This window comes from Gopherus evgoodei, chromosome 14 (assembly GCF_007399415.2).
Source record: "Gopherus evgoodei ecotype Sinaloan lineage chromosome 14, rGopEvg1_v1.p, whole genome shotgun sequence".
NCBI lineage: Eukaryota > Metazoa > Chordata > Testudines > Testudinidae > Gopherus > Gopherus evgoodei.
The window spans coordinates 32,095,381-32,123,344 of NC_044335.1; the positions used below are offsets into that span (position 1 = coordinate 32,095,381).

The window sequence follows — 27,964 nt, forward strand, 5'->3', positions numbered from 1 at the left end:
GCTCTGAAGTTCTCCAGGGCTTGTTCCCCCCAAAGTTCAGCTGCCATTTGGAACAAAGCTTCGACAACCTGGAAATCTAAGCGCACAAGTGTGACTCTTCCATTTGTCGGACTCTGGGCCCTGCCTCCACCTCCTTAGGGGCTGATATTGATTCAGGCCTTTTTACCTGGGCATGTACATGGCCACTTGAGCACCTGACAACCTTTAGTGTATTTCTCATCCCTGCACTCCTGGAAGGCAGGGTAGGATTATTATCCTTTTTTACAGATGGGAAGCTGGAGCACTGAGAGGCTAAATGGCTTTCCTGAGGTCACACAAATCTGTGGTTGAGCTGGGAATGGAGCCCAGGTCTCTTGAGGCTTAGTCCCGTGCTCTGGACACTAGACCATCCTTCCTAGACCTGTGTTTGCTCAGCCAATCTATCCTGCCTCAGGGCTGATGTCAGGGGGCAGGCCTCCCTGAGATCTCTGCCTCACACACACCTACCCACGGGCTGGCAGGTTAGAGGTTCTGCACTTTTCTAATTCAGAACCACATTTTTAAGGCTGCCCAAAGCACCTGCCATGGAACATTTCACATTTAACAATTCCCTGCATTAGAATTACTTTTCCTCCTCAAAAACAGGAAAAAAAGGAGGAAGACCATTTAGAAGTGCTAAGACCGGCTCAGCAGGTGGCACTGCTACACAGAATCTTCCAAGTTCTCTTTCACAGCATATGAACAAACGCTCAGTCCTGGGAAGAAACGGTTACTTACTGGAACTGTGGTTCTTTGAGATGTGATGCAGACGTGTATTCTCATTAGGTGTGCACATGCCCAGTGCACTTGAGTTGGGGAAACTGCCCCATGGTACCCACTGAAGAATGGCGTTTGTGCCGAGTGGCCGTGGCGCCTCCCCTAGCTATATGAGGTAGTGCCGTCCCAACCCCTCTCCGTTACTTCACATAGAAAGCCCATGGGAAGAGCCTCTAGTGCAGATGGGGTGGTAGCTGAGTTGTGGAATACACGTCTGCATCACATCTCAAAGAACCACAGTTACAGTCACCGTTTAGTCTTCTTCGAGAGGATGCAGCCGTGTAGTCTACAGAGGTGACTCACAAGCAGTGCCTCTCCCAGGAGATGGGGCTCAGAGTCTACTTAAATAAGGATTGCAGGACTGCCCTTCTGAAGTTTGCGTCTGCTCAGGAAGATGCGGTAATGGTGTAATGGTTCATAAAAGAATGTATGTACGGCTACGTAACAGCCCTGCAAATGAGCAATATGCAAATGTCAGTGAGGAATGCTATTGATGTTGCTTGCGCTCTTGTTGAATGAAGCTGCTGAGGAGGCATAGCCAAAGTTATCTCATAGTCTTGATACAAGATGTCGCCCATTTAGAGACGGTCTGTGAAGAGACTGCTTGACCCTTTATGCAGTTTGCATATGACACAAACAGGCGAGGCAAAACAAGAAATGGTTTAGTTGTAGCCAGACAGAAGGCTAGACGTCGCCTAACGTCCAGAATTGGGAGATGCTGCTCCTATGGAGATGAATGCGTTTTAGGAAAAAACACAGGTAAACATGCTGCCTGGTAAATGGAAAGACCACTTAAGACAAAGATTTTGGGTGTGGTCATAAAGTTATCTTGTCTTTGGAGAATTGCGTATCAGAACCTGCAACTCACACACCCGCCTTGCAGATGTAATCGCTACCAGCCAAGCAATTTTCTGACACAAGAGGGGCAGTGGACAAGACAGTAGGGGCTCAAATGGAGATTGCATCAGAGCTGCCCTGTATTTAGGTCCCACAAAGGAAACGGCTCTTGGGACTAGAGGATATAGACAGAAATGCCATTTTAGGAATCTCATCACCAGGGCATTAGAGAAGACTGATTTTCCCTGAACAGGGAAAGAACCACATAAAAAAACTCTTCTATTTCACTACATAGGCCATTCTGGGAGAGGACTTCCTACTGTTGAGCAGGACTTGTTGGATGACCAGCAAACACTGCTCCTCTTCTTCATTCAGCCACGCAGTAGCCGCCCCGTGAGATGCAGGGAGCTGGGTGCAGGATGCAAGGTACAGGCTGTGATTCTGAGCAAGGAGGTCAGGATGGAGAGGAAGCTGTATGGGAGGCTGAATCAACAGCATGACAAAATCAGAACCAGCACTGCCACGGCCAAGCCAGGGCAATGAGCATGAGCTTGGCCCAATTTGCCTTCAGTTTGAGGATGACCTGAGGGATGATCGGGTTTGGGGTAAAACAGAAAGGGGTTTGGGGTGGAGCCTGCTCCAGAATGTACTCTTGGAGCCCAAGAGCCATCTCTGACTCACTGAGGGCCTCAATACTGAAGCGAGTCACATGGCTTGTTCGAGCAGGCACTGCTTCAGGCAAAGGTCCTGAGCCACCCTTCTTAAATGATCCGCACTGAGACAGAGCAAGCAGTGCGAGAATCGCTCCTCTGCACGAAGGACGACGTTTAAACCTGGTGTGGTCCTCTCTGAGGGAAACAAACTTCCTCTAACACTAAGGGTACTACGAAGCATATACAACAAGAAAACTAAACTAAACTATTTGCGAGGTTATGAGGCTACAACCACACAGAGCACTGACACCAGCCACGGGCAGTGAGAAGGAACTGAGGCGGGTCAGGGCAGTGCTGCCTCATATAGCCAGGGGATGGGCCACAGCCACAGGGTGCAAGCACTGCCCCTCTACGGGTACTGCTAGGCAATTTCTCTGGCGTGCTGGCATGCACACACCTAAGTGGAATACACAGCTGCATCTGTTAGAAGGAGACAAGCTGGTATGGGCATTGCTCACTTTGTTCTGACTAGAGGGAGCTGTATGAGCCCAGGAGTTTGCTCTCGGTGCTGGTCTCTGACTGGAGTCAATTCTTGATGCAGAGTTAATCCCTGGGAAGCAGGTGTAGAGCCGAGATTCCTGGAAGAAGGGATGCTGTTTGACATGCATGCTGTTTGACATCCTCTGTTCCAGGACACGTGTGTGTAAATAAAACAAAATTACATGTAAACCATTCCCAGATTCTACATCACTGATTTCTCCTCCAACAGGAGCCCAAGCAGCAAGGCCCCATAATCTTCTACTGGCAGGTAGAGCGGCAACACTATAACTACAATGAAGAAAATGTAAATCTTTCATGCTCTCATACCTGAAAGGGCTGAAGAGATTTAAACTTTGACACACACAAATTTACTACAGAGCCCAAGCCTGGGATATTTCAGCCATGCAAGATGAGTAGCAGAGTTGTTACAGGGAACTGCTCTAATATTCATCATGTAGAATAGCACAGCAAAATGGGATTACTACATTCTTAAGGCAACTCCAGAGAGGGAGCAGCTCCAGAATACAGACTCTTCCCAGCTTTCTTCTTGCAACAGGGATGGGGAAGAAATCCAGAGGACCCCACACAACCTTCTGAGTTTAAGCAGCAGCCTGAGTCCATCTGAGAATGCTCACATCACAGCTCATCCACCACCCATGGGCATTTCCACTGAAAAAGGAAGCTCCACGCGGATGAACGAAGCTTAAAAAATGCACAGGAGGGATGAGGGTTCGCCACTGCATTTTTATGACTCAGGTAACGGAGGAGACGCTGCTTCACTCGGTTCACATTTACAAACTGACTGGCAAAAAGAAAACAATATCCAGTGTAATTTCTTAGCCTATTTTACAGCCCTGGCAAAAAGCGTTGATCTAGACAGCAGCAAATATCTATCTGCTACACTGAAGGGGAAGGAAGAATTTGAATCATTGTCCACAATGTTGTTAGCTGCAGTTGACAGCCCTGGGACAGGTGTGTGCCTACAACCCAATGAAAGGGGATCCTGAGCCAGGCATGAGCAAACATTCCAGCTAATTTGAGGTGAGGATGTGACACCCTGAGCACTGTTTAACAATTTCAATTTCCCAGTGACCCAGGGCTGGCACCTGAACTGCACAGACCATTCAGGGTGGAAGCAGCTGTATAAATTCGACACCCTCTTGTGGAAGCCAGAGGAGCTGACTTGCTTCCTAGCTCTGCAGTGGGGTCAGATTGGGAAGCAGCCCCTCCCTGCACCCTTTCTGGCACCCAGGATAGCCTGATCAGTTGTGACCAGAGGAGTAGGGCTTTCCTGACCCCAGTATACCAGCACCTCGCATCTGGTACAAGGAGAAGCACCTTGGCCCCTGGTTCTACAGGGCACACACCAAACTCTGGCTGAAGATCTTGCACCCCAGGGCTCCCTGACTCATAAACTTCATAAGCTACAAGTGTTCCGAGCTCCCTGTATGTGTCACACCGACTGTCTGAAACCTGTGCTCAGCCATGAGCAGAGAGTAGCCTTTAAATGCACCTGCCAGCTGTAAGTTAGCCCACTGCAGCTCTGGCTCGCAAATGGTTTACACTTAGCAGAAGGCTGCCTTGTATACAGCACCTATACGCCTGGGACGAGGGGAGTCTGCAGGCACAAGAGTGAATATGGCTTTGGATACCACTGGCAGGTGTAGTGCTGTACAAACAGCCACAAGGCTCAGAGATCTGGCCCATAACAGGCCTGCCGCTGGTAGAGAAACTGCTTAAAAAAGAACAGTCGCGGCACTGGACACCATGTAATCAGGAGTTACAGTCTGTGAAGGAATGTGTGACTGGCTGGAGGCCAAGGGGAAACCCACATGCTCCCATTAAGCAGCCTCAGAAAGACACCCTTTCCTTGCTGCGACTCACCACTCTCGCTGGCCCAAAGCAAGCCCAGAGTATTTATGGCACTAACAAATACAGTCAGCCACAGCCTTTCGGAGACCACCCCAGCCAACCAGCCTCCTCACCGGCAAGGCTCTGAAACACACCAGCTGCTCTGGCTTGCTATTCTGGTTTAACGGCTTACGCAGCACGCTGCCTTGGCGGTAATGGGGACGCAGTGGGCAGAACGCATGGGTGACTCCTGGGCCGCGGCAGACAGAGCATAGGGCTTGGTGTAGCAAGCCCTCTCATGCCTCCTAGCACAACCCTAGCGATCACTTGTTACCAGTAAGCGTCCTCCCCACCCACTAGAGAGCGCGTCGGTCTTCCAGCCTGGAGGAGCGGCGCGTGGTGCTAGTCCAGGGTGGCAATCCGCCACCTTTCTAGCTCTCTGACACACAGGCCAGTGAGCTGCTGCTTGTCATATACCAATGCCAAAGACCTCCATGGCCATTCTGGGGGACTGGCCAAACACAGAAGACCCCTGACATCTTTCACCTCATCCTAGGAGATGGAGAAGGGATGGTCCTATGACCTCAGGGAGTCCCCCATACTTGGGGAGTCTCTCCTGGCTGTTCAAGTAGGATTAAGTCAGCACGAAACAGCCCTAGGGGGCCAGGTGTCCCTGTAGACATTGCCAGGCAGAGGGGAAGCAGACCGTGGGTTACCTGGGGTGTTCCTGCAATGGAAACAGCCCTTATTGCCTCCTTATGGCTGCGGCGGGAATGGAAGGGACACTAGATCCCTGCCCTGACCATGTCTCCTGAGCCCCAGTCACCCACCCTTTGCACTAAGGCGCATCAATAAGGGTGTCAGACCCACAGTCCTAACCAGTTCCCTGGCAGAAGCCTCTGCTCCAGCTTGCAACCCTGATTTGGAGTGGCAGGTGCAGCAGCTTCCCCACTCCGAGTGACACAGGAGCCACTGGGTGACAGCGCTAAGCATGGCCTGACAGAGCCAGCACCACACTCCAGACTCCCTAGCCCTGGCCAGCCACACTGCCCTGAGCCCTCCCATGCTCCCCGTTTACACTGATGCTGATGTGACAACAGGAATGATGGTAGAAATCCTAGAGCCAGGAACCAGAGCATGGAGCGGGCATTCTGCACCCTTGTGCTGTCTCTGGTGACGAGTCCTTGGGGGGACCGGCCCTCGTGCTCTCCTCCCCACAGCCCTAGGAGGCTAGACCCTCACACCACCCCTCTGATGAAGCTAGTGTCCAAGTGCACAATGAGCATGCGCACGAAGGACATCTCCTTGCGGGTGTTCTCGAAGATGACCCGGGGGTCGTCGGACTGACAGCGCAGGCAGTTTGGGGCCATCACCATGGCCAGGTTATTCACATCCATCTTCGTCTTGCCCACATTAGACGGCTGAGCAAAGATCTGTGAGGTGAGAGGAGGAGATTCAGCCAGAACAATGGGGCAAAGGTGAGAAGCAGCCAGGCCCATGGAACCAGACCTCGCTCCGGGGGGTCAGCTGGAGCACGAGGCTGCAGACAATGCTTCTCAACATGGAAATCCTGCAGCATGCGTGTGGGGCCGGAGGACGGGAGCCTCACCATGGTCAGAGGATTTCACAGGGCGACCCTTGGGGCTTGGGAGGGACCAGCCCTGCTCCATGTCAAACCCGGCTGGGAATTAACACATTCTGCTCATGAAATAAGAGGCAAGACTCCCAGAGCCGAAGCCCCCAGCACACGGCTGGGGAGAGGGGCAGAGGGAGGGGTTCTCACCTGGAGGAAGTGGATGAGGTAACACAGGACCAGTCGGTTGAGCTCTGGCAGAAGCTGCACCACAGCCACGGCAGCGGCGGGGTTCTCGTAGTTGCTGATGCACTCTCTGTAGAACTGCTGGGGGATGACGGGCTCCTCCAGCTCCCGGTACCACAGCTTCAGCAGGGAGGCTGGGAGGGAAGGCAGAACGGGGAAGAGGGGCATGAAAACAGGCCAACACGCGTACCCCAGCCAGGACATGAGTTACACTCCGTAATCTCCTGCAGTCTGACAGGACACAGCAGCACAACCAGGCCGACCCTGGGTCATGCTGACAAACCGCAAGGGCGCCGTGGGCACAGTGAAATGACTTGAGTGGGAATTTGCCCAGAGCTACCCTGGTGAAAGTAACACAGGATCTTTGCTGCCCCAGCATTTCCAACTCTCTTGATTTCATTGCGTCTCACGATGTTTGATGTTGTTCTTAAAGCCCCAGCTGCTGAGTCAGGAGCCTGCAGCAGAGCATCTCCCACTTAAAATGAGTCTGGCCTCCTGGTTGCAGAGAACAGTTTGAACGTGTACGGCCTAAGGGCTCAGCCAGCAGAAAGCCAAGAACCAGGACTCTGCACTGCTTACACTGAAGCCAGCCTCATGATTTGTGGGGCTTACAATATTGCTGACCACAGGGGAATTCTGACTGGATCTCCGAGCGCCTGCCTCTCAGTACCCAGCTGATACCAGCCGAAGAACCTCCTCAGTTATTCTGTGGAGTGGAAAGTGCCACCTACTGAATCACTTGAGCAGCTCAATGCTCACTGGTGTCTTTCATCCAAAATTATATCATGTGGTCGCCTGCAAAAGTAGGGACTGGAGTCAGGGACCCAGGAGTCCCTTCCTGTCCTCTGTTTCAAGGACCTGCCAGGCTCAGCCCTGCCTCGCTGCCAATCTCTGACAAGATCAGACCCTGAGGTGGGGTGGCTGGGGGCAGATTGTGCTTGAGTTTAGAAACTACCGGGTGTGACATTAGGGAGAAAAGCAGAAAGACAAGAATCAAAATACTGCTCCTAAGGACAGCTGTGTCTGCAGCACCCGCGTGCGGGGTCCTGCACCTGCCCCCCACCCAGCCGCGTCTCCAGCACCCGCGTGAAGGGTCCTGTGCCTGCCCACCGCCCAGCCACGTCCGCAGCGCCCGAGTGCAGGGTCCTGCGTCTGCCCACCACCCAGCCACGTCCGCAGCGCCCGAGTGCAAGGTCCTGCGTCTGCCCACCACCCAGCCACGTCCGCAGCGCCCGCGTGCAGGGTCCTGCGCCTTCCCGCCACCCAGCTGTGTCCGCAGCGCCCGAGTGCAGGGTCCTGCATCTGCCCACCACCCAGCCACGTCCGCAGCGCCCGCGTGCAGGGCCTTGCGCCTGCCCCCCACCCAGCCATGTCCGCAGCGCCCGAGTGCAGGGTCCTGCGTCTGCCCACACCCAGTCACGTCTGCAGTGCCCGCGTGCAGGGTCCTGCCCCTGCTCGCCATCCAGCCGTGTCCGCAGAGCCCGAGTGCAGGGTCCTGCGTCTGCCCGCTACCTACCCGTGTCCGCAGCGCCTGCGTGCAGGGTCCTGCATCTGCCCGCCACCCAGCCACATCCGCAGAGCCCGTGTGCAGGGTCCTGCATCTGTCCACCACCCAGCCACGTCCGCAGCGCCCAAGTGCAGGGTCCTGCACCTGCCCGCCATCCAGCCGTGTCCGCAGAGCCCGAGTGCAGGGTCCTGCATCTGCCCGCTACCTACCCGTGTCCGCAGCGCCCGCGTGCAGGGTCCTGCGTCTGCCCGCCACCCAGCCACATCCGCAGAGCCCGTGTGCAGGGTCCTGCGTCTGTCCACCACCCAGCCACGTCCGCAGCACCCAAGTGCAGGGTCTTGCGCCTGCCCCCCACCCAGCCATGTCCGCAGCGCCCGAGTGCAGGGTCCTGCATCTGCCCACCTTGGAAGCTTTGCCTTGGAAGCACATTGCACACGTTATTCTAGACTAGCCCATAGCTATATGGCTATCCAGTCCTCATACCTGGTATATTGGGATCACTGAGGTTGTTGGGGATCCTCCACTGATCCACCTGCAGTTTCAATGCGTTGACTTCATCAATGTCGCCAGGTACTCTGAAAGCAAACCCAGAAATACAGCAACTGGACTTGGAGTCCAAATGGACTGCAGAGCATGCTGCCTTGGCGGAGGAAGAGAGCAGACATGGGTGTGAGACTCTCATTGGGAGGAGCCCTGCGGAGCTGAATTTGCAGGCTAGCGACACTCACAGAAACATTTACTCAGCAAGACTTTGCTGTTTCTTATCCAAGTCAACTTCAAATGGCCCTTCAGAACCGCCCGCCAGTCTCTCCCAGTCGGAGCTGCTAGTTTCCTGATGCCACGCTTCCAGCAGTAGGTCGGTCTGATGGTACAGAGTAGGTCTGGGGGATGCAGTGATTCTGAAAGCTTCTTTCAGACCAGGTCAGTATTTTAATGCGGTAATTGACGTGTGGGACTCCACTACAGTTCTTAACCATACATTTACAGAACTTAGCTTACAAGCTCATTAAATCTCCCCTTTCTCACATGCTCACATGGGAGCTGAATTTGCAAAGTCCTACTCACCATCAAGACTGAAGCATCCTATGTGCTGAACTAGTCTGCATGAGTTCAGTGATTTGTAATCACATGTAACAGGTAGGGAGTATTTTACGTGGCCCTGCAATCTGCCTTTGCACAGAGGCTATTTAGGGAGATCCATAGTTTGGTAATTACCAGTAACTGCTTTCAAATTGTTCATCACTTGCCATACCTGAGGGAGAAGCAATGATTAGGGCTACTGTGCAAAGGTCGCTGCCAGATGCTTAGTTAACCGATATTGAAGTGCTGAGCATGGAAGCTAGAGCTACCCCAGTGACTAGCCAGCGAAATCCCTCCTGGGGTTCAGAGTGCAAGGCCTCCTTGCAGGTCCCTGCTGTTACCGGCAGCAATAACATGGAAACAGGAATACAAGCACCCAGCAGCTCCGCCCCTTCCCTCCCAGGGATGTGCAAGTTCATCCATATAGCGAGGCTGGCACCAGCTTCAGTCTGTCTACAGGATCTGTCTATTTTAGGCTTTCCTGCAGAGCCCTTTCCTGTAGATTACACTGTCCAGTGAGACACAAGAATTATGGTGCTTTGCCGAACTTCAGCCCCCGTTTTGTGCCAGAAGAATTTGCGGTTAGTATTGCACTCTCTCTGCCAGGATTTTGTGTGGCTCAGGGCAGCGACACATGCCATCTCTAGACGCGGCTGGACAGAAGACACCTTGCAGAGCCAGCATGATAGCACCCCAGGCCCCTGCCAAGCCTCACTAATGCTGCTGGGGAAGGATGATCTTTGCCGGAATGTCTGCCTGGCCATCCCAGGCTCTGCCTCACTCCCAGAGCAGTCGAACCACAATCACTTCATCAACTGAAAGCGCAACACTGTGCCAGGTGCTCTTGAGATTCACCCACCGTCCCAAGCAGCTCAAATCATTCAAAGTGTGTCTGCAGAAGCAAACCTCTCCTGTGATGCATGCTAAGGGACCAGTGCCCCTTTGGGGGACTGCTGGCAGCATGTTCCTGAAACACATCTCTGTGAGCGGGGCTGATCCTGCTGGAATAGCAGGGTTCTGCTGACTCACTGCTGCAGGCGGCTCGTTACCCCAGCCGCAGAGAGAGAGAGGTCGGAGGAAGTCCCAGGCAGAGTGCCAGGGTTGGGACAGCTGGTGCAAGGGAACCATTATGGTGTGGCAGCCAGAGGTTTAGGTGGGTCTGTAGTACTGGAGAGGTGACTTTCTGCTGATTGTGTGAGTGTGGTTTTGGGTGGGACAGGGACAACTTCTGCTTGTACACCCCATTCTGACAGAGTTCTGTTCTACTCAGCCAAATAGACACCATCCCTAAAGCTCACCTGAATATTCCTTCAGTCTGTTCTCCCCCCAGGGCCAGGACTTGCTGAGACAGCTGTATCTGTACCCAAGGCAGCTTGTTCCCCGGATACATGTTCTGCTGCCGTGACATGATTTCCTCCAGAGAGCTGCCGAACAGCGATGGCGTCACAATGGCATTTCTGGCGTGTGTTATCTCCTCTATCGTTGGTTTACGGAGGCCCTGAGGGCACAGAAAATATCTATAAACTCATGCTATAATGTCGCACCTCTGGGAGATCAGCTACGTGCAGGCAGAGGCAGTGAGTAGCCCTATGGCATGCAGGCCATGGCTCACGTGGAGAATAACCAGATGGTCCCAGGATCATGTGCTTACAGGAAGTCCTCACTGCAACAGAATCCCCATTATGCAAAGAGCACGTGCAAGGATCAGGAGCTTCAACGTGTTAGGCCCCAGGAGAGTGGGGAGGCTGCTGGCTGTGGGTCGGAGAGATTTCAGGGTGGCTCTAGTGTTACTTTCTGATTCTGTTGCCATGTTCTGATCTTTTCTATTTGGGAAATATTCCTGCTTTCCCTGCATCCCTGCCAGGATCCACAGTGTTGGGGCAGCAGCAGGCCTGAGCCCCGTTCTGGGGATGGGCTGTGAACAGGTGCTGCTGCAGGGCCAGCAGGGGGCACACAGTCATTATAGCAGCTATTTCATTCAAATACCTCTTGGCAATGGAACATGGGAAAACAAACATTCCAAACGCAGAGGCGAATTCCAGGCGATCTCCATTTCCAGGGGATCTTCGTGTGTCCATCTTTCGCCATGTAGAAGCCTGATTTTCAGAGGCACTGGGCACCTCTGAAAATCAGGCTCCAGATGGCTCTAGCTGGACACCCAAAACTCATGGTTTCTGGAGAATGTTGACAAAGAAACTGACCTAATCTTACATTAGAGAGACAAGGTGGGTGAGGTAATATCTTTTACTGGCCCAACTTCTATTAATTTCACATGGCAAAGGGGGAAATCAAACCACCTCTAGCCTTCAAGGTTGAGGAGGGGTAAAAGAATAGTTTGGAAACATCCCTCTGACTGCCTGGAGTGCCACAGACAGAGCTCCGTCTGGAGCTGTGCAGAACACGTACTGGGGTACATTTCCTGTCCTGCCAGGGGGCTGGGCCCCTGCTACCACTGGACGGATGGGTCAGCTCCTCCTCCCTCTCCACGGAGCCCTCACTGCGCAGAGACCCCCAGGGAAATGTGACAAAATCCATCCTCTCTGGGATCCATTCCTCAGGACAGGTGCTGCTGGAGGGCAGGCTGCATGAGAAGCATGGCGCTCCGTGGGGGGGGGCAGGAAGTGGGCTGTTCCTGGCCCTCCCCCTTCCAGGAATGTTTAAAATGAGACCCACGCCTGCTTGCGGGGAAATGCAGCTGCCAGCCCCACATGAGCTGTCAGTGGTGAAGCGGGAGAGCATCCCCTCCTCCCCAGGGGATGGGCAGTTCCTGCTCCAAGCAGTGCCTGCTCCTCCCAGGGAAAGCTGAGCACTGTGTTTGCCACACGGGCCAGGAATAGTCCCCTACAGGACCTGCCCGCTGGGCCCCATGAGCACCCTGCACGCCCTGCTGGTAACACCCAGGCAGGGTGCTATCAGGGAAACAGAATCTGGGAGTCAGGCCTCACCCACTGTGTGGCCGTGAATCCCCTCACCCCCTGCAGTCTGGTTCCCACCTCTAACACAGGACAGGAGCCCGGGGACCTGAAGGAACCCATTAGTGTCTGGTGTGCTGGAGACCGCGAGTGCTGGAGAAGGCAACGTGAGATGTTAGAAAAAAGTCTCCAGGGCACAGTAGGTGCCTCACCTTCTTGCCCCCAGTAACCGCCACCTTCTGCAGCTTCCGGTAACAGAACCTGGCATACGTGCTGATGGCCAAACCTAGGGGAGAGAGAGACATGCCACTCAGTCCCATGGCACTGCCAGACCCCCAGAAGAAAAATGCTGTCACCACGAATACTGGGTGCTGGGGGTTCTCTTGGCAGGGCCAAAGAGCTGGGCTCTGCACCCCAGGAAGGGCAGGAACCTGTACTTGCAAAACATCCCAACACCTCCCCCTACTTTCCCTGAGATACGAGTCTGGAGAGGCATCATTCCCTTACTGGACACCAAAATTAACAAGTCCTTCCTCAAGTGCTGCAGGTGTGTTGCAAGAGCCTCTGCATTTCTTTCAACAGCTGCTCCTAGCCGAATAACCTGGGAGCAGTCTAGTGCCACTGTCCTGGGTTCAGCCCAGTGCCCTGTACCCTCCTGGCCCCACGAGCAGCATGGCAGTCCGAGCCTGCTGGCAGTGCCATTAGAAGTTCAGTCCCTGGGGCTCATGGTGCTCTGTGTTCCGGCTCAAAGCACCTGGATCTGACCCTTGCATCTCACCGCTGAGGGCTCCCAATGCTCCAAGCACTAATTGCCACTCCGCTGCACAGCTGCTTTGATCATCTGAACACACTATGTGCACCCAGAAGAGCGCAGATGTCTGGCTCCACATCCCCTTCGGCAGGCACCAGCCTAGCTGAGTCTGGCGCACTCTGACTGTACATGCACCCTGCCAAAGGAACTTCTGCAAACACAGCTCATTCTCCAAGTCAGATGTAGGGTAAGCGCCCTGGGCATGTATCACTGGCAGGGCGCACGGAGCTGGCCAATGCAGAGGCTGGGCAGAGGGCCCTGCCCAAAGAACAAAGCTTTCCTTAGCCTGAGCCCTCGATGAAGAACAAGCATCATCTACATGCAGAGGGAGAGATCCCTTCCCTTGCCCCTGGTTCTTGCCTTCACGTCTCTTTTCACCAGGATAAAGAGCTGGGAACCCAAATGAGTCAGCACATGCACTAATAACTCCAGTTTCATTATCGTTCAGCCCTGGGAGCTGGCTCCAAGGCTCGAGCTGTGGAGCAGAGGGTTTGTTTACAGAAGGGGGCGTGGGCTAGAAATATATATATATACTGTCAACAGACAAAAAGGAGCCATTTTGTAACTGGCTTCTCCTAACTCTGTCTGCCTAATAAAGAATCACCCAGGGCATTTGGGGAAGACGATATTGTTCATTGATTAATTTAACCCAGGAAAGTTACATGACACAAACATCAAAAGGATTTTTACTGTGTGAATCCTTAGAGCTGCATAAACACTGGATGGAATAAAACCACCCTGAGTATTCATTTGTTGTTTTAATCTGCTGCATGCCCCACTGATCTTTATTTTCTGCAAATATTCTAGTAAACAAACTTTACTGGTGCAAAGAATCTCCAGATGTGAATTCTGAACTCAAACATTCACAGAAAGAGAATTGCAAAACTAGCAAACAACATGCAAACTGCAAATTGTGGATTTTACATGTGAAGATGCAATTTGAAGTTCAAACTTTTATTGGTTAGCTACATAATTCACCCAGTCAGGTACGGAAACAATGCCTGACTCTTATGTAACTCAAATTTCATATGACCCAACATTTCAAATATGAACTTCAAATTTCAAGTATGCGCAAAGTACCATTTGCCAAAGACCAAGAATTATTCACTGGAGAAATGAGTGAATAATTTCAAACAGCAAATAAACGTGCAAGTGTTCACCATTTGCTCACAATCAACTCCCAGGCAGCGAGGTGAAATTCACAGAATGGCTCATTGGGTAGGCAGGATCCCCTGAGCACTAGTAACTAATGAAGCGGTGATTACAGTGCACTGAGCCAAGGAGCAGACCCACCGGGGACAGACCAAGATGGCTTGTATGGAACGTGCCATAAGTCAAGAACTGTCATTTCAAAAACTCAGTGTAATTTAGCAGCATCAGAGGGCTAGTCTACACTTATAAGGCGGCAGTGGCCAGCTGTGCTGCTGTAGCACTTCAGTGAAGATGTTATCTCCACAGGCAGGAGGGCTTCTCCCATCGGTGCAGGTACTCCACTTCCCCAAGAGGTGGTAGCTCCGTGGACAAGAGAAGCCCTCCTGTTCCACGGGAGTTAGGGCGGTGTAACATTGCTCGAGGTATGGGCAACTTAGTTATACTGACTAAGGTCCTAGTGTAGCTCAAGCCTTAGACATGAAGACCTCCTGCAATCTTCCTAGCAAGTGACACATGGCCTGGAACATCAATGCTAGGATTACACTGGTTAAAGACAGGAAGGGAAACCTTCATATGTTTACTTCAAATTAGAGGCCTCTGGACCTTAGACTTTCTGCTTTACTTGATTTTACAGGCACTAGCCTTGTATGCTGGGACTTTCAATCCTGCAAAAGGAGCTGATGGGCACAGGCAGCAAGACCCGGCTCATGGAGGTACAGGTACGAATGTTTGGCCTGGTCTACACTACGCGTTTAACGCTGCACCCGTCCACACAACGAGGCCCTTTATATCAGTATAAAGGGCTCTTTAAACCAGTTTCTGGACTCCTCCCCGACGAGAGAAGTAGCGCTGAATCGGTATTACCATATCAGATTAGGGTTAGTGTGGCCGCAAATTGACGGTATTAGCCTCCGGGCGGTATCCCACAGTGCACCACTGTGACCGCTCTGGACAGCAATCTGAACTCGGATGCAGTGGCCAGGTAGACAGGAAAAGCCCAGCGAACTTTTGAATTTCATTTCCTGTTTGTCCAGCATGGAGCTCTGATCAGCACGGGTGGCGATGCAGTCCCAAATCCAAAAAGAGCTCCAGCATGGACTGTGTGGGAGAGACTGGATCTGACCGCTGTATGGGGAGACAAATCTGTTCTATCAGAGCTCTGTTACAGAAGACGAAATGCCAAAGCATTTGAAAAAAATCTCCAGGCTATGATACAGAGTTCACAGCACAGTGCTGCGTGACAAACGTAACGGAAAGCCAAAGAATCAAATGGATGCTCATGGAGGGAGGGAGGGGGTACTGAGGACTCCAGCTATCCCACAGTCCCCAGCAGTCTCCGAAAAGTATTTGCATTCTTGGCTGAGCTCCCAATGCCTGTAGGGTCAAACACATTGTCCGGGGTGGTTCAGGGTACAGCTCGTTAATTTACCTCCCTCCCCCCCCGTGAAAGAAAAGGGAAAAAAATCGTTTCTTGACTTTTTTCAATGTCACTCTATGTCTACTGCATGCTGCTGGTAGACGCGATGCTGTGGCAGTGAACAGCAGTATCCTCTCCTCTCCCCTCCCCTCCCCGGTGGCAGATGGTACAATATGAATGCTATCCGTCATCATCATCAGCCCGCGAGTGCTCTTGGCTGGCCTCAGGTGAGGGCGGCCGGGGGCGCCTGTGTAAAAATAGGAATGACTAGGAATGACCTCTGATCATTCTCAGTAGATGGTACAGAACGGCTGGTAACTGTCTTCATCATAGCAACTGGGGGCTGAGCTCCATCAGCCCCCTCCCTTTCATGTGTAAAGAAAAGATTCTGTACTGCCTGGACTATCATAGCAGCAGGATGCTGGGCTCCTCTCCCCCGCACCGTTTAATATCCTGCCTGGACTATCATAGCAGCTGGAGGCTGCCTCCCCCTCATTTTATCTCACTAACAAGTCAGTGTTTCTTACTCCTGCATTCTTTATTACTTCATCACACAAATGGGGGGACACTGCAACAGTAGCCCAGGAGGGTTGTGTCATAAACAGATAGTTAAGGATTAATGTCTCTTTTACCTATAAAGGGTTAACAAACAGGGACCCAAACACCTGACCAGAGGATCAATCAGGAAAACAAGATACTTTCAAATCTAGGTGGAGGGAAGCCTTTGTTTGTCAGTTTTGGGTTTGTGTGTTCTCTCTGGGTCCTGGACTGGACTAGAGGTGCAATCAGGTTTCTGCCAATCTCCCTGCTACAGTCTCTTCTCTATTCAGAATAGTGAGTAAGTACAAAGGCGGTTATAGTCTTTTAACTTGTTTTTCTTATTTGCAGATGTGTACTTGCTGGAAGTAGCTTAAATTGTGTTTCTGCTGGAGAAAGCTTCTTTCTATTGTCTATAAGCTATAAAAACCCTGTATATTTACCATCTTGATTACAGAGACAATTTTTATGTTTTTCCTTCTTTATTAAAGTTTTCCTCTTTTTTTTTTTTTTTTAAATCTAATTGATTTTTTTTTGGTTATCTTTTGTAAGACTCCAGGGAAGGGAGTCTGCACTCACCAGGGAATTGGAGGGAGAAAGGAAAGGGAGGACGGAAGAAAAACCTGCTCTCTGCGTTTATCTCTGTATCTTTCTCCGGGGAAGAAGGGAGGGGGAAGGTAACATTCCTCTCGGGGTGGTGATTCAAGGAGTTGAATCACGGTGGTCTCCTACTGTACCCAGGGGGGGAAAGAGCTGGGAGGAAGAAAGGAGGGGGAAGGGAAATGGTTTATTCCCCTTTGTTGTGAGACTCAAGGAATCTGGGTCTTGGGGGTCCCCAGGGAAGGGTTTGGGGGGACCAGAGGGTATCAGGCCCTGGAATTCCTGATTGGTGGCAGCGCTACAGAATCTAAGCTGGTAATTAAGCGTAGAGGACTTTAGGCTAGTACCCATATCCTGGACGCTAAGGTCCAGAGTTGGGAATTATACTATGACAGTTGGGGAAGCAACGGGTAGGGTTGTTGAAGGGGCACCCCCTAGAATGGCATGTAGCTCTTCATTTCTGCGGGATCTGACACGGAACGGCTGTGCTCTCTGGTTCTCTGGTACACTGGTTCTCTAGTACACTTGCACCATATTCTAGGCAGGACTGACTCTATTTTTAGATACCATAAAGGAGGGATTGACTCGGGGAGTCATTCCCATTTTTGTCTTTGTACCCTCGGCCGACCTCAGCCAGAGGCACCCATGACAGCAGCAGACAGTATAGAACAACTGATAACCGTCATCTCATCGCCAATTTACAATGGCATGGCAGACGGTACAGAACAACTGATAACCATCTCTGCTATCTTGCAAAGGCAAATGAATGCTGCTGTGTAGCGCTGCACTACCGCCTCTGTCAGCAGCATCCAGTACACATACGGTGACAGTAAAAAAAAGCTGAACGGGCTCCATGGTTGCCGTGCTATGGCGTCTGCCAGGGCAATCCAGGGGAAAAGGGCATGAAATGATTGTCTGCCGTTGCTTTCATGGAGAAAGGAATGAATGACAACATTTACCCAGAATCACCCGCGACCCTGTTTTTGCATCATCATGCATTGGGGTCTCAACCCAGAATTCCAATGGGCGGGGGAGACTGCGGGAACTATGGGATAGCTACCCACAGTGCAATGCTCCAGAAATCGACGCTAGCCTCGGACCATGGACCACACCTCCGAATTAATGTGCTCAGTGTGGCCGCATGCACTTGACTTTATACAATCTGTTTTACAAAACCGGTTTATGCAAAATCGCAATAATCCCATAGTGTAGACATACCCTATATTATAGAAATAAAACAGACTGATAAACCACAGGGCAGGAGCAAAGCCAGAAACTCAGCTGTAACACAACAATCAACTCAGGTCTCTCAGTGTGGGTAAGATGAACTAGAGTTTTGAGCAACAGCTGCCCAGGGATGAGAAGGTTACTTGCCTGTAACTGGAGGTTCTTCAAGATGTGGGGTCCCTCGATGTATTCCAGACATGGGGGCACATGCGCGCCATGTGCCTGAGCCTGGAGGTATTTCTTAGCAGTGTCCATTGACCCACATGGATGCAGATCTCCTCCTTGTGCTTCCAGATGAGGGCATCAGTGGTAGTGCGGGTCGACACCTCTCCAGTCTCCTTCTGACCATTCTGGAATCCAGTCCGAAGCAGAAGGGAAGGAGGGCGGAAGTGGAATATAGATAGGGCCCACGCATCTCGAAGAACCTCCAGATACAGTGAGGAACCGCTTCCTCTTCCTTGAGAGACGATCTCTACGTGTAGTGACAAAGTTCCTCCTCTACCTTGGTGGGTCCTGCGCTTATTGGCAGATTTGCTCACCTCAGTGATCTTCCCCACAGTCTGGGTCAACTCCTCCTGTGTCTGATCAGGAGTTGGGAGGTTTGGGGGGAACCTGGGCCCGCCCTCTACTCCGGGTTCCAGCCCAGGGCCCTGTGGATTGCAGCTGTCTATAGTACCTCCTGTAACAGCTGCATGACAGCTACAACTCCCTGGGCTACTTCCCCATGGCCTCCTCCAAACACCTTCTTTAACCTCACCACAGGACCTTCCTCCTGGTGTCTGATAATGCTTGTACTCCGTAGTCCTCCAGCAGCACACCCTCTCACTCTCAGCTCCTCACACACTTCCTCTCCTCTGGCTCCCCCCCACCTGACTGGAGTGAGCTCCTTTTTAAACCCAGGTGCCCTGATTAGCCTGCCCTGATTGGCTGCAGGTGTTCTAATCAGTCTGTCTGCCTTAATTGGTTGTAGCAGGTTCCTGATTACTCTAGTGCAGCCCCTGCTCTGGTCACTCAGGGAACAGAAAATTATCCATCCAGTGACCAGTATATTTGCCCTCTACCAGACTCCTGCACCCCACTGGTTTGGGTCTGTCTCAGTGTATTCCACGTATGGATGACTCACGAGCAGTGATCATCACAGAGGTGAGTGCGACAATGCCAATGGAAGTGCAGTTTGCAGTATGGCCTGGCCCATGGCAGCATCTGTAGCTACCGTTTGTGCGATGGCATAACGTGTCACGAACTGTGTGGACTGAGTGCCACGTTGTTGCGCGGCAGATGTCTTCCCAAGGCATGTCTGCCAGTGAGGCTGACCTGGCGGCTGGAGCTCACACAGAGTGCACCGTGACTTTATCAGACGAGGCTATTTTCGATTGGTTGTAGCACTCGCAGACGCACCCGAGAGCCATTTGGAGATTTGTTGGGACAAGACGGCTTGACCCTTGGACCGTTCGGAGATGGCCACATATAGCTTTGGCAATGTGTCAAGTCCTGTGTAGGTAGAATGGCAGTGCACGGCAGACATCGAGGGAGAGCAAGGTCCTGTCAGAGGGGGAGGCGTGTGGTTTGGGATGGAAAACCGGCAGGTGGATGCACTGACTGAAGTGGAACTTCGACAATACTTTTGCAAGGGATATAGGGTGCAACTGTAAGGACACGTTGTCCTTGTGGAATATCACATAGGTGGGATCTGCCATCATGACTGCTAGGTCACTGACCTGTCTGGCTGAGGTAATGGCTACCAAGAATGTCACTTTCGCTGAGAGGTGGGAGAGGGAGCATGCTGCCAGCAGCTCAGAGGGTGGTTTTATGAGGGCAGAGAGAATGAGATTAAGGTCCCGCGGGGTGCGGGCTTGAGTACTGGTGGAAAGATGTTGCATAAACCCTCCATGCAGTGGATGGTGGTGGAGTGCGAAAACACTGCGGTGCTGTCCACAGGAGGGAGAAAGACACTGAGTGCTGCCTGGTGCACCAGTACAAAACTGAGGGCTAGGCTCGACATCTTGAGGGTGAGGAGGTGGTCAAGGACGACTGGAATAGACACCATGCTCAGTGAGTGGTGGTGGCGGTGAGCCCATACGGTGAAACGTTTCCATTTAGCTTGGTAGCAGGCTCTGCTGGATTATCTCCTGCTTTGGGTATGGATTTCTTGCACCGAGGTAGATCTTCAGCGCCCATCCAAACATCAGGCTGTGAGGTGAAGAGGGTCCAGACTGGGTTGACGGAGCCTCCCCTAATCTCTTGTGAGGAGATTTGGAAGTGTGCGGAGGCAGAGCAGTGTGCAGGCAGAAAGTCTAAGGAGGTCCATGAACCAGAACTGACAGGGCCAGAACAGGGCTATGAGTAGGACGGTGGCACTGTCCTGGCAAATCGTGCGTAGCACCCATGGCAGGAGGAGAATAGGGGTAAAAGCGTAGCAGAGGAGGAAAGCATCACCCTGAGAGCCCTTCCCTATTGCTCCCCTGGAACAATAGTGGGGCAGCTTTTGGTTCTTGGGAGTAGCAAAGAGGTCCCAGTGGAGGGTGCCCCATGTTGCGAAGAGGTTCCAGAGTGTGGCATTGTGTAACTCCCACTCGTGATTGAGCTAGAGAGTCCCACTGAGTGCATTGGCCAAGGAATTCTGGGTGCCTGGTATCTACGGGGCTTGAAGAGTCATGTGATTCTGGATGCACTCGTTCTAAAGCTGGTCTGACTCAGTGCAAAGGGAAGGAGACTTGGCGCCGCCCTGCTTGTTGAGGTACACTACTGCCGCAGTGTTGTCAGAGAGCAATTGAACACGGAGGGACTGAATGAGCATGAGGAAGGCCTGGCATGCTAAACAGACAGCCTGCAATTCTAGCATGTTTATGTGCATACTGTCTTCCTCTGGCATCCACACCCCTGAAGCTGCCTGGTGGCCAAAATGGGCTCCCCGACCCCCAACGGAGGTGTGTGTCATCATAGTGGCCTGTGGTGTAGGAGTGGCAAAGGGGGTGCTGATCATGATCTTGGAAGGATTGGACCACCATAAGAGGGAGGACAGCATGGCCCAGGGAACGGAGAAGACAATGCGGATGGAAATGTGCGTGTAGTCTCACCTAGGTGCAGGCTGCCATATGTCCAAGGAGGGAGTGGCGGACCATGGCGGCCATGTGAACAACCAGGGAGCTGAGGTTCTGATGGGTAAAAAAGAAAATCAGCCCCTTTGGCAGGCACAAAATGCCTCCTCTCTGCCCACTTAACTGTGGGGGAAAAGGGGACAGGGGCGTTCCACAGTGCTTGCGCCGGTTGGAGGATGGCCTCTTGGATAGGTAGGGCTACTTGAGAAGGCCTGTGGTTTTGGAGTATATCCAGGAGTTGATTGTGTGGGTCCTGAACCTACTCCAATGGGATGTCCAGGTCTGCCACTACCCTCTGGATCAAGTCTTGGTATTAGCAATGATCGTCCAGCAGAGAGTGCAGGAGAGGGATGGTCCCCTCATCCAGTGAGGAGAATACTCCAGCAGGGACCAGAGGAGCCGGCGGAAACAGTGTGATGTCTCCCTCCTCTTTATGCACCAACAGCGCTGGTGGGAAGGTGTGGGGTGGGACCGTCAATACCGGAGGGCTGTGGTGTGGCAGAGAGGTGGGCTTCTTCAGCAGCAGTAGAAAAGATTTGTTCTCTGGAGTTGGGATGTTGTGGGTGAGCCAGACAGAAGGGGAGATTGTGGGTAGGGAAGGAGCAACTCTTCTGTCCACAGAAATGGCTCTGAGCATTCAGAGGTGCACAGTGTGACTGTGGAGATGCCAGAGGGGTGGAGATGGTGGTGTCTGTGGAGCCAGCCTGTCTGGTAGGCGCATGAGCACTGGTGGAACAGTCAGCACAAGTGTCAATGAGCATTCCGAATGCCCGGGTGCCAAGGTTGCCATCAGTACTGTCAGACCCACTATGTGCCTGGCCTTACCCTTCACATGGGGAATCTTGGGCGCTGGTCCAGCTGTATCCCCATGCAACATCTCACCTGACCTGGCACAGCTCAACGGGGGAAACGTGCTGGGAGCAGTCTGGGGCAGAGATCTGCTCTTGTGACTGGCAGAGTGTTTTTTTACTCTCATGCCAGGACTTGGCCTTGCACTTCAGTACTGCCAGTTCTGGGCCCTGCACAATGCGCGGAAGGGCCCACTGTACAGGTTGGGTCTCCTGGGCCTGGATCTGAGTACGTTCTTGGTCTCATGGCTTCCTCCATCAGGTATTTACAGAGGCGGAGTTCACATGCTTCCTGGGTGTGGGCCAGGAAGGACTTGCAAATGCAGCAGAGAACCGCGATGTGTGCTTCGCCAAGGCAGTAGAAGTATCGCTGATGCTTGTTGCTCATAGAGACGGAGCATGGGTAGGAAACACCCTTTTGAAGCCTGGAATCTGGGGCACTGTCCCCGGAGTGGGGAGATGGTCCCTGAACAAGGAAAGAAAATTACCTTAGCTAACGAAACTAGAGAAAAAAACGGTTACCTACCTTTTCATAACTGTTGTTCTTTAAGATGTGTTGTTTATGTCCATTCCACATTAGGTGTGCACGTGCATAGGAAACATTTCCCTTAGCGGTACCCGTCGGGCCAGTGGAGCCCCAGCCTGAGCAGTGCCACTGAGCTGTGCATATATACCCCTGTTGGCCCGACCGCCTCCAGTTCCTTCTTGCCGGCGACTCCGACAGAGGGGAAGGAGGGCAGGTGGTGGAATGGACGTGAACAACACATCTTGAAAAACAACTGTTACGAAAAAGTAGATAACCGTTTTTTCTTCTTTGAGTGCTTGTTCACGTCCATTCCACATTAGGTGAATTACAAGCTTGCCTTTGGAGGAGGGTAAGAGTCACGGAACAATTGATCGGAGGACCGCCACGCCAACTGCCTTGTCCTCTCGGGCCTGCTGGTTGACCGCGTAGTGGGTCATGAAGGTATGCACCGACGACAAAGTGGCTGCTCTGCAGATCTCCTGGATCGGGACCTGTGCCAGGAAAGCCGCTGAAGCTGCTTGCACCCTGGTCAAGTGGGCCAGGACCGCCGGGGCCGGAACACCTGCAAGGTCATAACACACCCAAATGCAGTCTGTAATCCAGGAGGAGATTCGCTGCGCCAGCACCGGGAGGCCTTTCATCCTCTCAGCACAGCCATGAACAGCTGCGTGGATTTATGAAAGGGCTTGGTGCGCTCCAAGCAGAACGCTAACGCTCGACGGACATCCAGGGTGTGCAGGCTGTGGTGACTCAGGTCCACATGGGGTTTGAGAAAAAACACCGGCAGACAAATGTCCTGGCCTAGATGGAATTGTGAGACCACCTTTGGGAGGAACTTAGGGTGCAGATGGAGCTGCACCTTGTCCTTATGAAACACTGTATATGGTGGCTCCGAGGTGAGTGCCCTCAGCTCAGATACCCTTCTGGCCAAGGTGATGGCTACCAAGAATGCCACCTTCCAGGAAAGGTGGAAGAGGAAGCAGGTAGTGAGGGGCTCAAACAGGGGCCCCATGAGCTTAGAAAGGACTAAGTTGAGATTCCATGGAGGGACGAGGGTGTGAGTAAGGGAACACCCTCTCCAGTCCTTTAAGAAACTGCCCCAACATTGGGTGGGAGAACACCGAGCCCCCTGAAAACCCCTCGTGGAAGGCATTGGAATGAGGGTGGACTTGGGGACATTGACCAGGAGCCCCGGCATGAGGAATAGCTTAAGGGCCACTTGCACATGGGACCGAACCTCCTCTTCAGACCAACCGGCCAGGAGCCATTCGTCGAGGTACAGGTAAACTCAAACCCTCTGCCTCCGTAAAAGGCTGCCACCACCGCCATGCATTTTGTGAACATCCATGGGGTTGCTACTAGGCCAAACGGGAGAACTGTGAACTGGTAATGTCCCTGGTTCATGGTGAAACGCAGGAATCGGCGATGCACTGGGTGGATGGTGATATGAAAGTACGCGTCCTTCATGTTGAGGGCAGTGTCCCAGTCCCCCAGATCCAGTGAAAGGATGATGATGCCCAGAGAGACCATGAGGAACCAGGCCTTGACCAGGAACTTGTTGAGTCTGCGCAGGTCTAGAATGGGTCACGGCCCCGTCCCTCCATGGAATCTTAACTTTGGCCATGGGAATGAGGAAGTATCGGGAGTAGAACCCTTTCCCCCTTAGGTCTTTCAGTACCATCTCTACTGTTCTACTCTAGGAGTGTGCGAACCTACTTTTCCAGGAGGTGCTCATCAGCGGGGTCCCTGAAGAGGGACAGGGAAGGGGTGTAGGCAGGGAGCAGAACTGCAACATGTATCCGCTTCGTACGTGCATAACACCCAAGGGTCTGACATAATGCTGGATCACGCGCGGGAGAAAAGGGACAGGCGGTTCAGGAAACAAGGGGACGGATCCGGTGATTGGTCTGGTATGCTGTCCTTGAGTGCACCTTCAAAAGCCTGGTTTAGGGCCAGGCTGGAACTTATGTTGGCCTCGGCTCTGGTCCGGCCTATTGGAGCTATTGTTATTATTACATCGCCTCCTGTTATTCCCGCTTCGCCTGCGGTAGGGCTCATGCCTAGGACGATGCTGGTAGTCACGCTGAGGAGGCGGCTGCAGCTTGAAGGGCTTCCTCTGAGTCACTAGGGTGTGCATACCCAGCGACTTCAGTATAGCCCTCGAGTCCTTGAGGCTATGTAGCTTTGCCTCCGTTTGGTCCGAAAAGAGCCCAGACCCTTTGAAGGGGAGGTCCTGGAGTGAGTTCTGGACCACAGGCAGCAGACCTGACTCCTGAAGCCACGCCGAGCATCGCATGACCATGCCAGACGCAACTGTTCTGGCCACCGCATCCACCAAATCCAAGGATGCCTGGGGAGAGGTCTTGGCTACGGCCTTACCTTCGACCACCAGCGCCATGAACTCCTGTTGGGAACCCTGCGGGAAGTTGTCTTTAAACTTCCCCACTGCTGCCTAGGAGTTAAGTTATGCCTGCTGAGGATGGCCTGTTGATTAGCTATCCTCAACTGGAGGTCCCCTGAGGAATACACCTTCCTGCCAAACAGGTCCAGGTGCTTTGTTTCCTTGGCCTTGGAGGCCGGGGCCTGTTGCCCATGGTGCTCTCTCATTTACCGCCGAGACTACCAGGGAACATAGGCTTGGGTGGCAAAACAAGAAGTCGTACCCCTTTGACGAGGCAAAGTACTTGCGTTCCACACCTTTGGCTGTTGGAGTGCTGGAGGCTGGGGTCTGCCATATAGTCTTATAGTTCAACTGTATGGTCTTAATGAGCGGAAGGGCTATTCTGGATGGACTCCCTGGGCTCAGGATGTCCACCATGGGGTCCTCCTGCTCCACCATCTCCTCGGCCTACAACCCCAAGTTATGAGCAACCTTACGCAGCAGCTCTTGGTGGGCTCTGTGGTCTATTGGCAGAGGCCCTGATACTGCTGTGCCTGCCACCGCTTCATCCAGGGATGACGAGGAGGTCAGCAGCTGCTCGGCTTCCTCCTGCTGGTCCCCTTGGTCCCCCTCCCCCAACGGAGGGGCTTCCGGCTCGGACCGGGACAGCTGACATTGGGGCAGCACCGGACTTGGTGCCGGTTTCTCTAGTCTCTCGCTCGGCAAAGGTGCAGGTGGTCTGGACACTGTAGCTTCCTGCATGGAGGAGCGTTGGTGCGGTGATTGGGACCGGTGCACCAAGTAGCTGGCCCTGGAGGGAGCCCCCTGCTGCTGGTGGTAGGCTCAAGTGGTCCAGAAGGGCCAGTGTCCTGGTGGTCCCCACTGGGGTTGCCACCCAGTCTAAATGAATCAGAGCTCTAATGCCTTAGCTAGAGTCTGGCCTCCCTGGAGTACCAAAGCTGATGAATCTGCAAAGACTCTAAACTCCCCAAGCTAGGATGGATGCATGTAATTTTATTGTGATGGGGTAAGGTGGTGGATTCTTGTCCATCCAGCATTCCCCCCACATGGACAGCAATCGCTGTCTGACTGAGGAGAGAGGTGGTGCTGTCATGCACTCAGGGTACATGCTGATGTTCCCAACTCCCTACCTAAGGTTCTGGGCTCTACATGGCATAATGCACAACTCCAAAAAGGGAGAGGAAAGGCCAGTGAATTCAAGGGGGAGCAGCTCCCTTCTCTTGTCTTAGCCAAACGCTAGAGAATACCATCCCCATGTATGGGAGAAAGGAGGGTGCAGAGTGCAGCTCACATCAGACTTGCATAGGCTCTATGAAATACAGTAAACCCCAGAGCTACGAACACCTTGGGACTGGAGGTTTTTCATAGCTCTGAACAAAACGTTATGGTGGTTCTTTCAAAAGTTTACAACTGAACATTGACTTAACACAGCTTTGAAACTTTACTATGTGGAAGAAAAATGCTGCTTTGAACCATCTTAATTTAAACGAAACAAGTACAGCAACCGTGTCCTTTCCTTGTCAGATCTTTTTTTTATAAAATTTCCTTTTTTTTTTAGTAGTTTATATTTAAAACAGTACTCTACTCTTTTTTTTCTTTTTTGGTCTCTGCTGCTGCCTGATATGTACTTCGGTTCCAAATGAGGTGTATGGTTGCCTGGTCCGTTCCTAACTCTGGTGTTCTTAACTCTGAGATTCTACTGTAAGGAAATATTGTCACAGCACAGCTCGGCGCCTTAGGAGCCTTAACAAGAAACCGAGCTCTGCGTCCTCACCCGCCCAGGAAGTGGCTGTTTGATTTGCCCTATGATCAGCTAGCACAGAGGGTAAAGAGGCTGCATAGTGCAGGCAGTTTTCACACAGCTAATCCCCAGCACAATGCAGAGAGAGAGATCTGCACTGACTGAACGTTGATTACTGATCCAAAACTGCTGGGCTTTTGTTTCATTTCAAGCCAGACCCTAATTGTTTACTTTAAAGCTGTATATAGATCGGCCCATTTGATTCCCTGCCATGTCCAAAGCTTGCTTCAGAGCTCAAAACACTTGGGTTTTTAAACTCAAACACACTGTATTACAGCTTTCACTCATCATATAATTTAGGTGACCCCGTCACAATTTCTGAGCTCTGTGAACCTGTGCCTCTTAGAGCGACTGAAACCTCTCTGGCTGAGAATTAAATAGAGGGCAGCCTTGCCAAAAATATAATAAATAGACAGACACTTCACAGAGGCCAAGAGAAACATGCAATCACTCTCTCCTGCATGCCCACACAGGCATGTTCACCCAGCAGCCAAACTAAATCCTCCAGCACAAGGCTGAAAAAAAAATGTCCTCCTGGCTAGGTTCTGCGGTTTGAAATCAGCAGCTGGAAATGAAACACTATAAGCACATGGACTGGGAAATACAATGAGAAATGGAGTCCCAGCCCAGTCTCATGCCTTCTTCCTCAAGCCACATGGGAGGAGGTCACTATCTCAGAATTTCCATCCCCAAGGAAATTTTCAAGCAAAAAACTAATTAAATGCAAAAGCTCTGTTAATGCAGCGTTAGAGTTGAGTATTTAAGTGTACGAGAGCTAAGGGTCCCCCAGTGATGCTAATTGAGCCATATTGCACATATGTTGTTACAATGTATCCACCTCACAGTGTGGTGGCATCCAGTATATAAAACAGGAGACAGTAGATTGTGACTTGGCTCATAAGACAAGAACAATTTCATTCAATGAAATGAAAAGGTGACAAATTCAAAACTCCCTGTAAGTAATACCTTTTCTCCCAATCTGTAATTTGACAATGGAACTCACTGCCAGAGGATGTCTTTGAGGCTAAGAAATTAGCAAGATTCAAAGAAGGAAGAGACATTTACATAGATAATAAAAATATCCAAAGTTAATGGATATTGCTAACAAAGTTTCTGGAGGAGAGATTAAGCCTCTTGCTTCAGGGCTTAATCCAATTTCAAATTATTAGGATGAGGCCTCCATGGACAGCAAGCTGTCCCTGGGAATAAGGAAGAGCCTTACATGACAAATCAAGCCAATGTTTGATCTGTTCATAGAATATCAGGATTGGAAGGGACCTCAGGAAATCATCTAGGCCAACCCCCTGCTCAAAGCAGAACAAATCCCCTGACAGTTTTTTTTTTTTTAAAAAACACCAGTTTCCTAAATGGCCCCCTCAAGGATTGAACTCACAACCCTAGGTTTAGCAGGCCAATGCTCAAACTTTCTAGTCCTTTGATTGTCAGAACCTGGGGCTGGAGTTCTGAGACATGTGGATCAAAGCTCCCCTTTCCCCCAGGGCTAACAATCTGGGGCAGTCAGATTTCAGGGAGGAAGCCAACCCTAGGCAGT

At 52.0% G+C, this 27,964-nt stretch overlaps 1 protein-coding gene across 1 annotated transcript in view; it reads right to left on the reverse strand.

The window, feature by feature from the left end:
- Positions 1-2,479: 2,479 nt before the first annotated feature.
- Positions 2,480-27,964, reverse strand: part of LOC115635165 (rho GTPase-activating protein 39-like) — a 120,090-nt gene continuing 94,605 nt past the window's right edge. The window contains exons 6-10 of the mRNA XM_030533493.1: positions 12,207-12,280; positions 10,381-10,580; positions 8,486-8,577; positions 6,460-6,629; positions 2,480-6,109 (exon numbers count right to left, since the gene is read on the reverse strand). Of these exons, the coding sequence (XP_030389353.1) occupies positions 5,915-6,109; positions 6,460-6,629; positions 8,486-8,577; positions 10,381-10,580; positions 12,207-12,280 (731 nt within the window). The 3' untranslated portion in view covers positions 2,480-5,914. The remainder of the gene's footprint in view (positions 6,110-6,459; positions 6,630-8,485; positions 8,578-10,380; positions 10,581-12,206; positions 12,281-27,964) is intronic.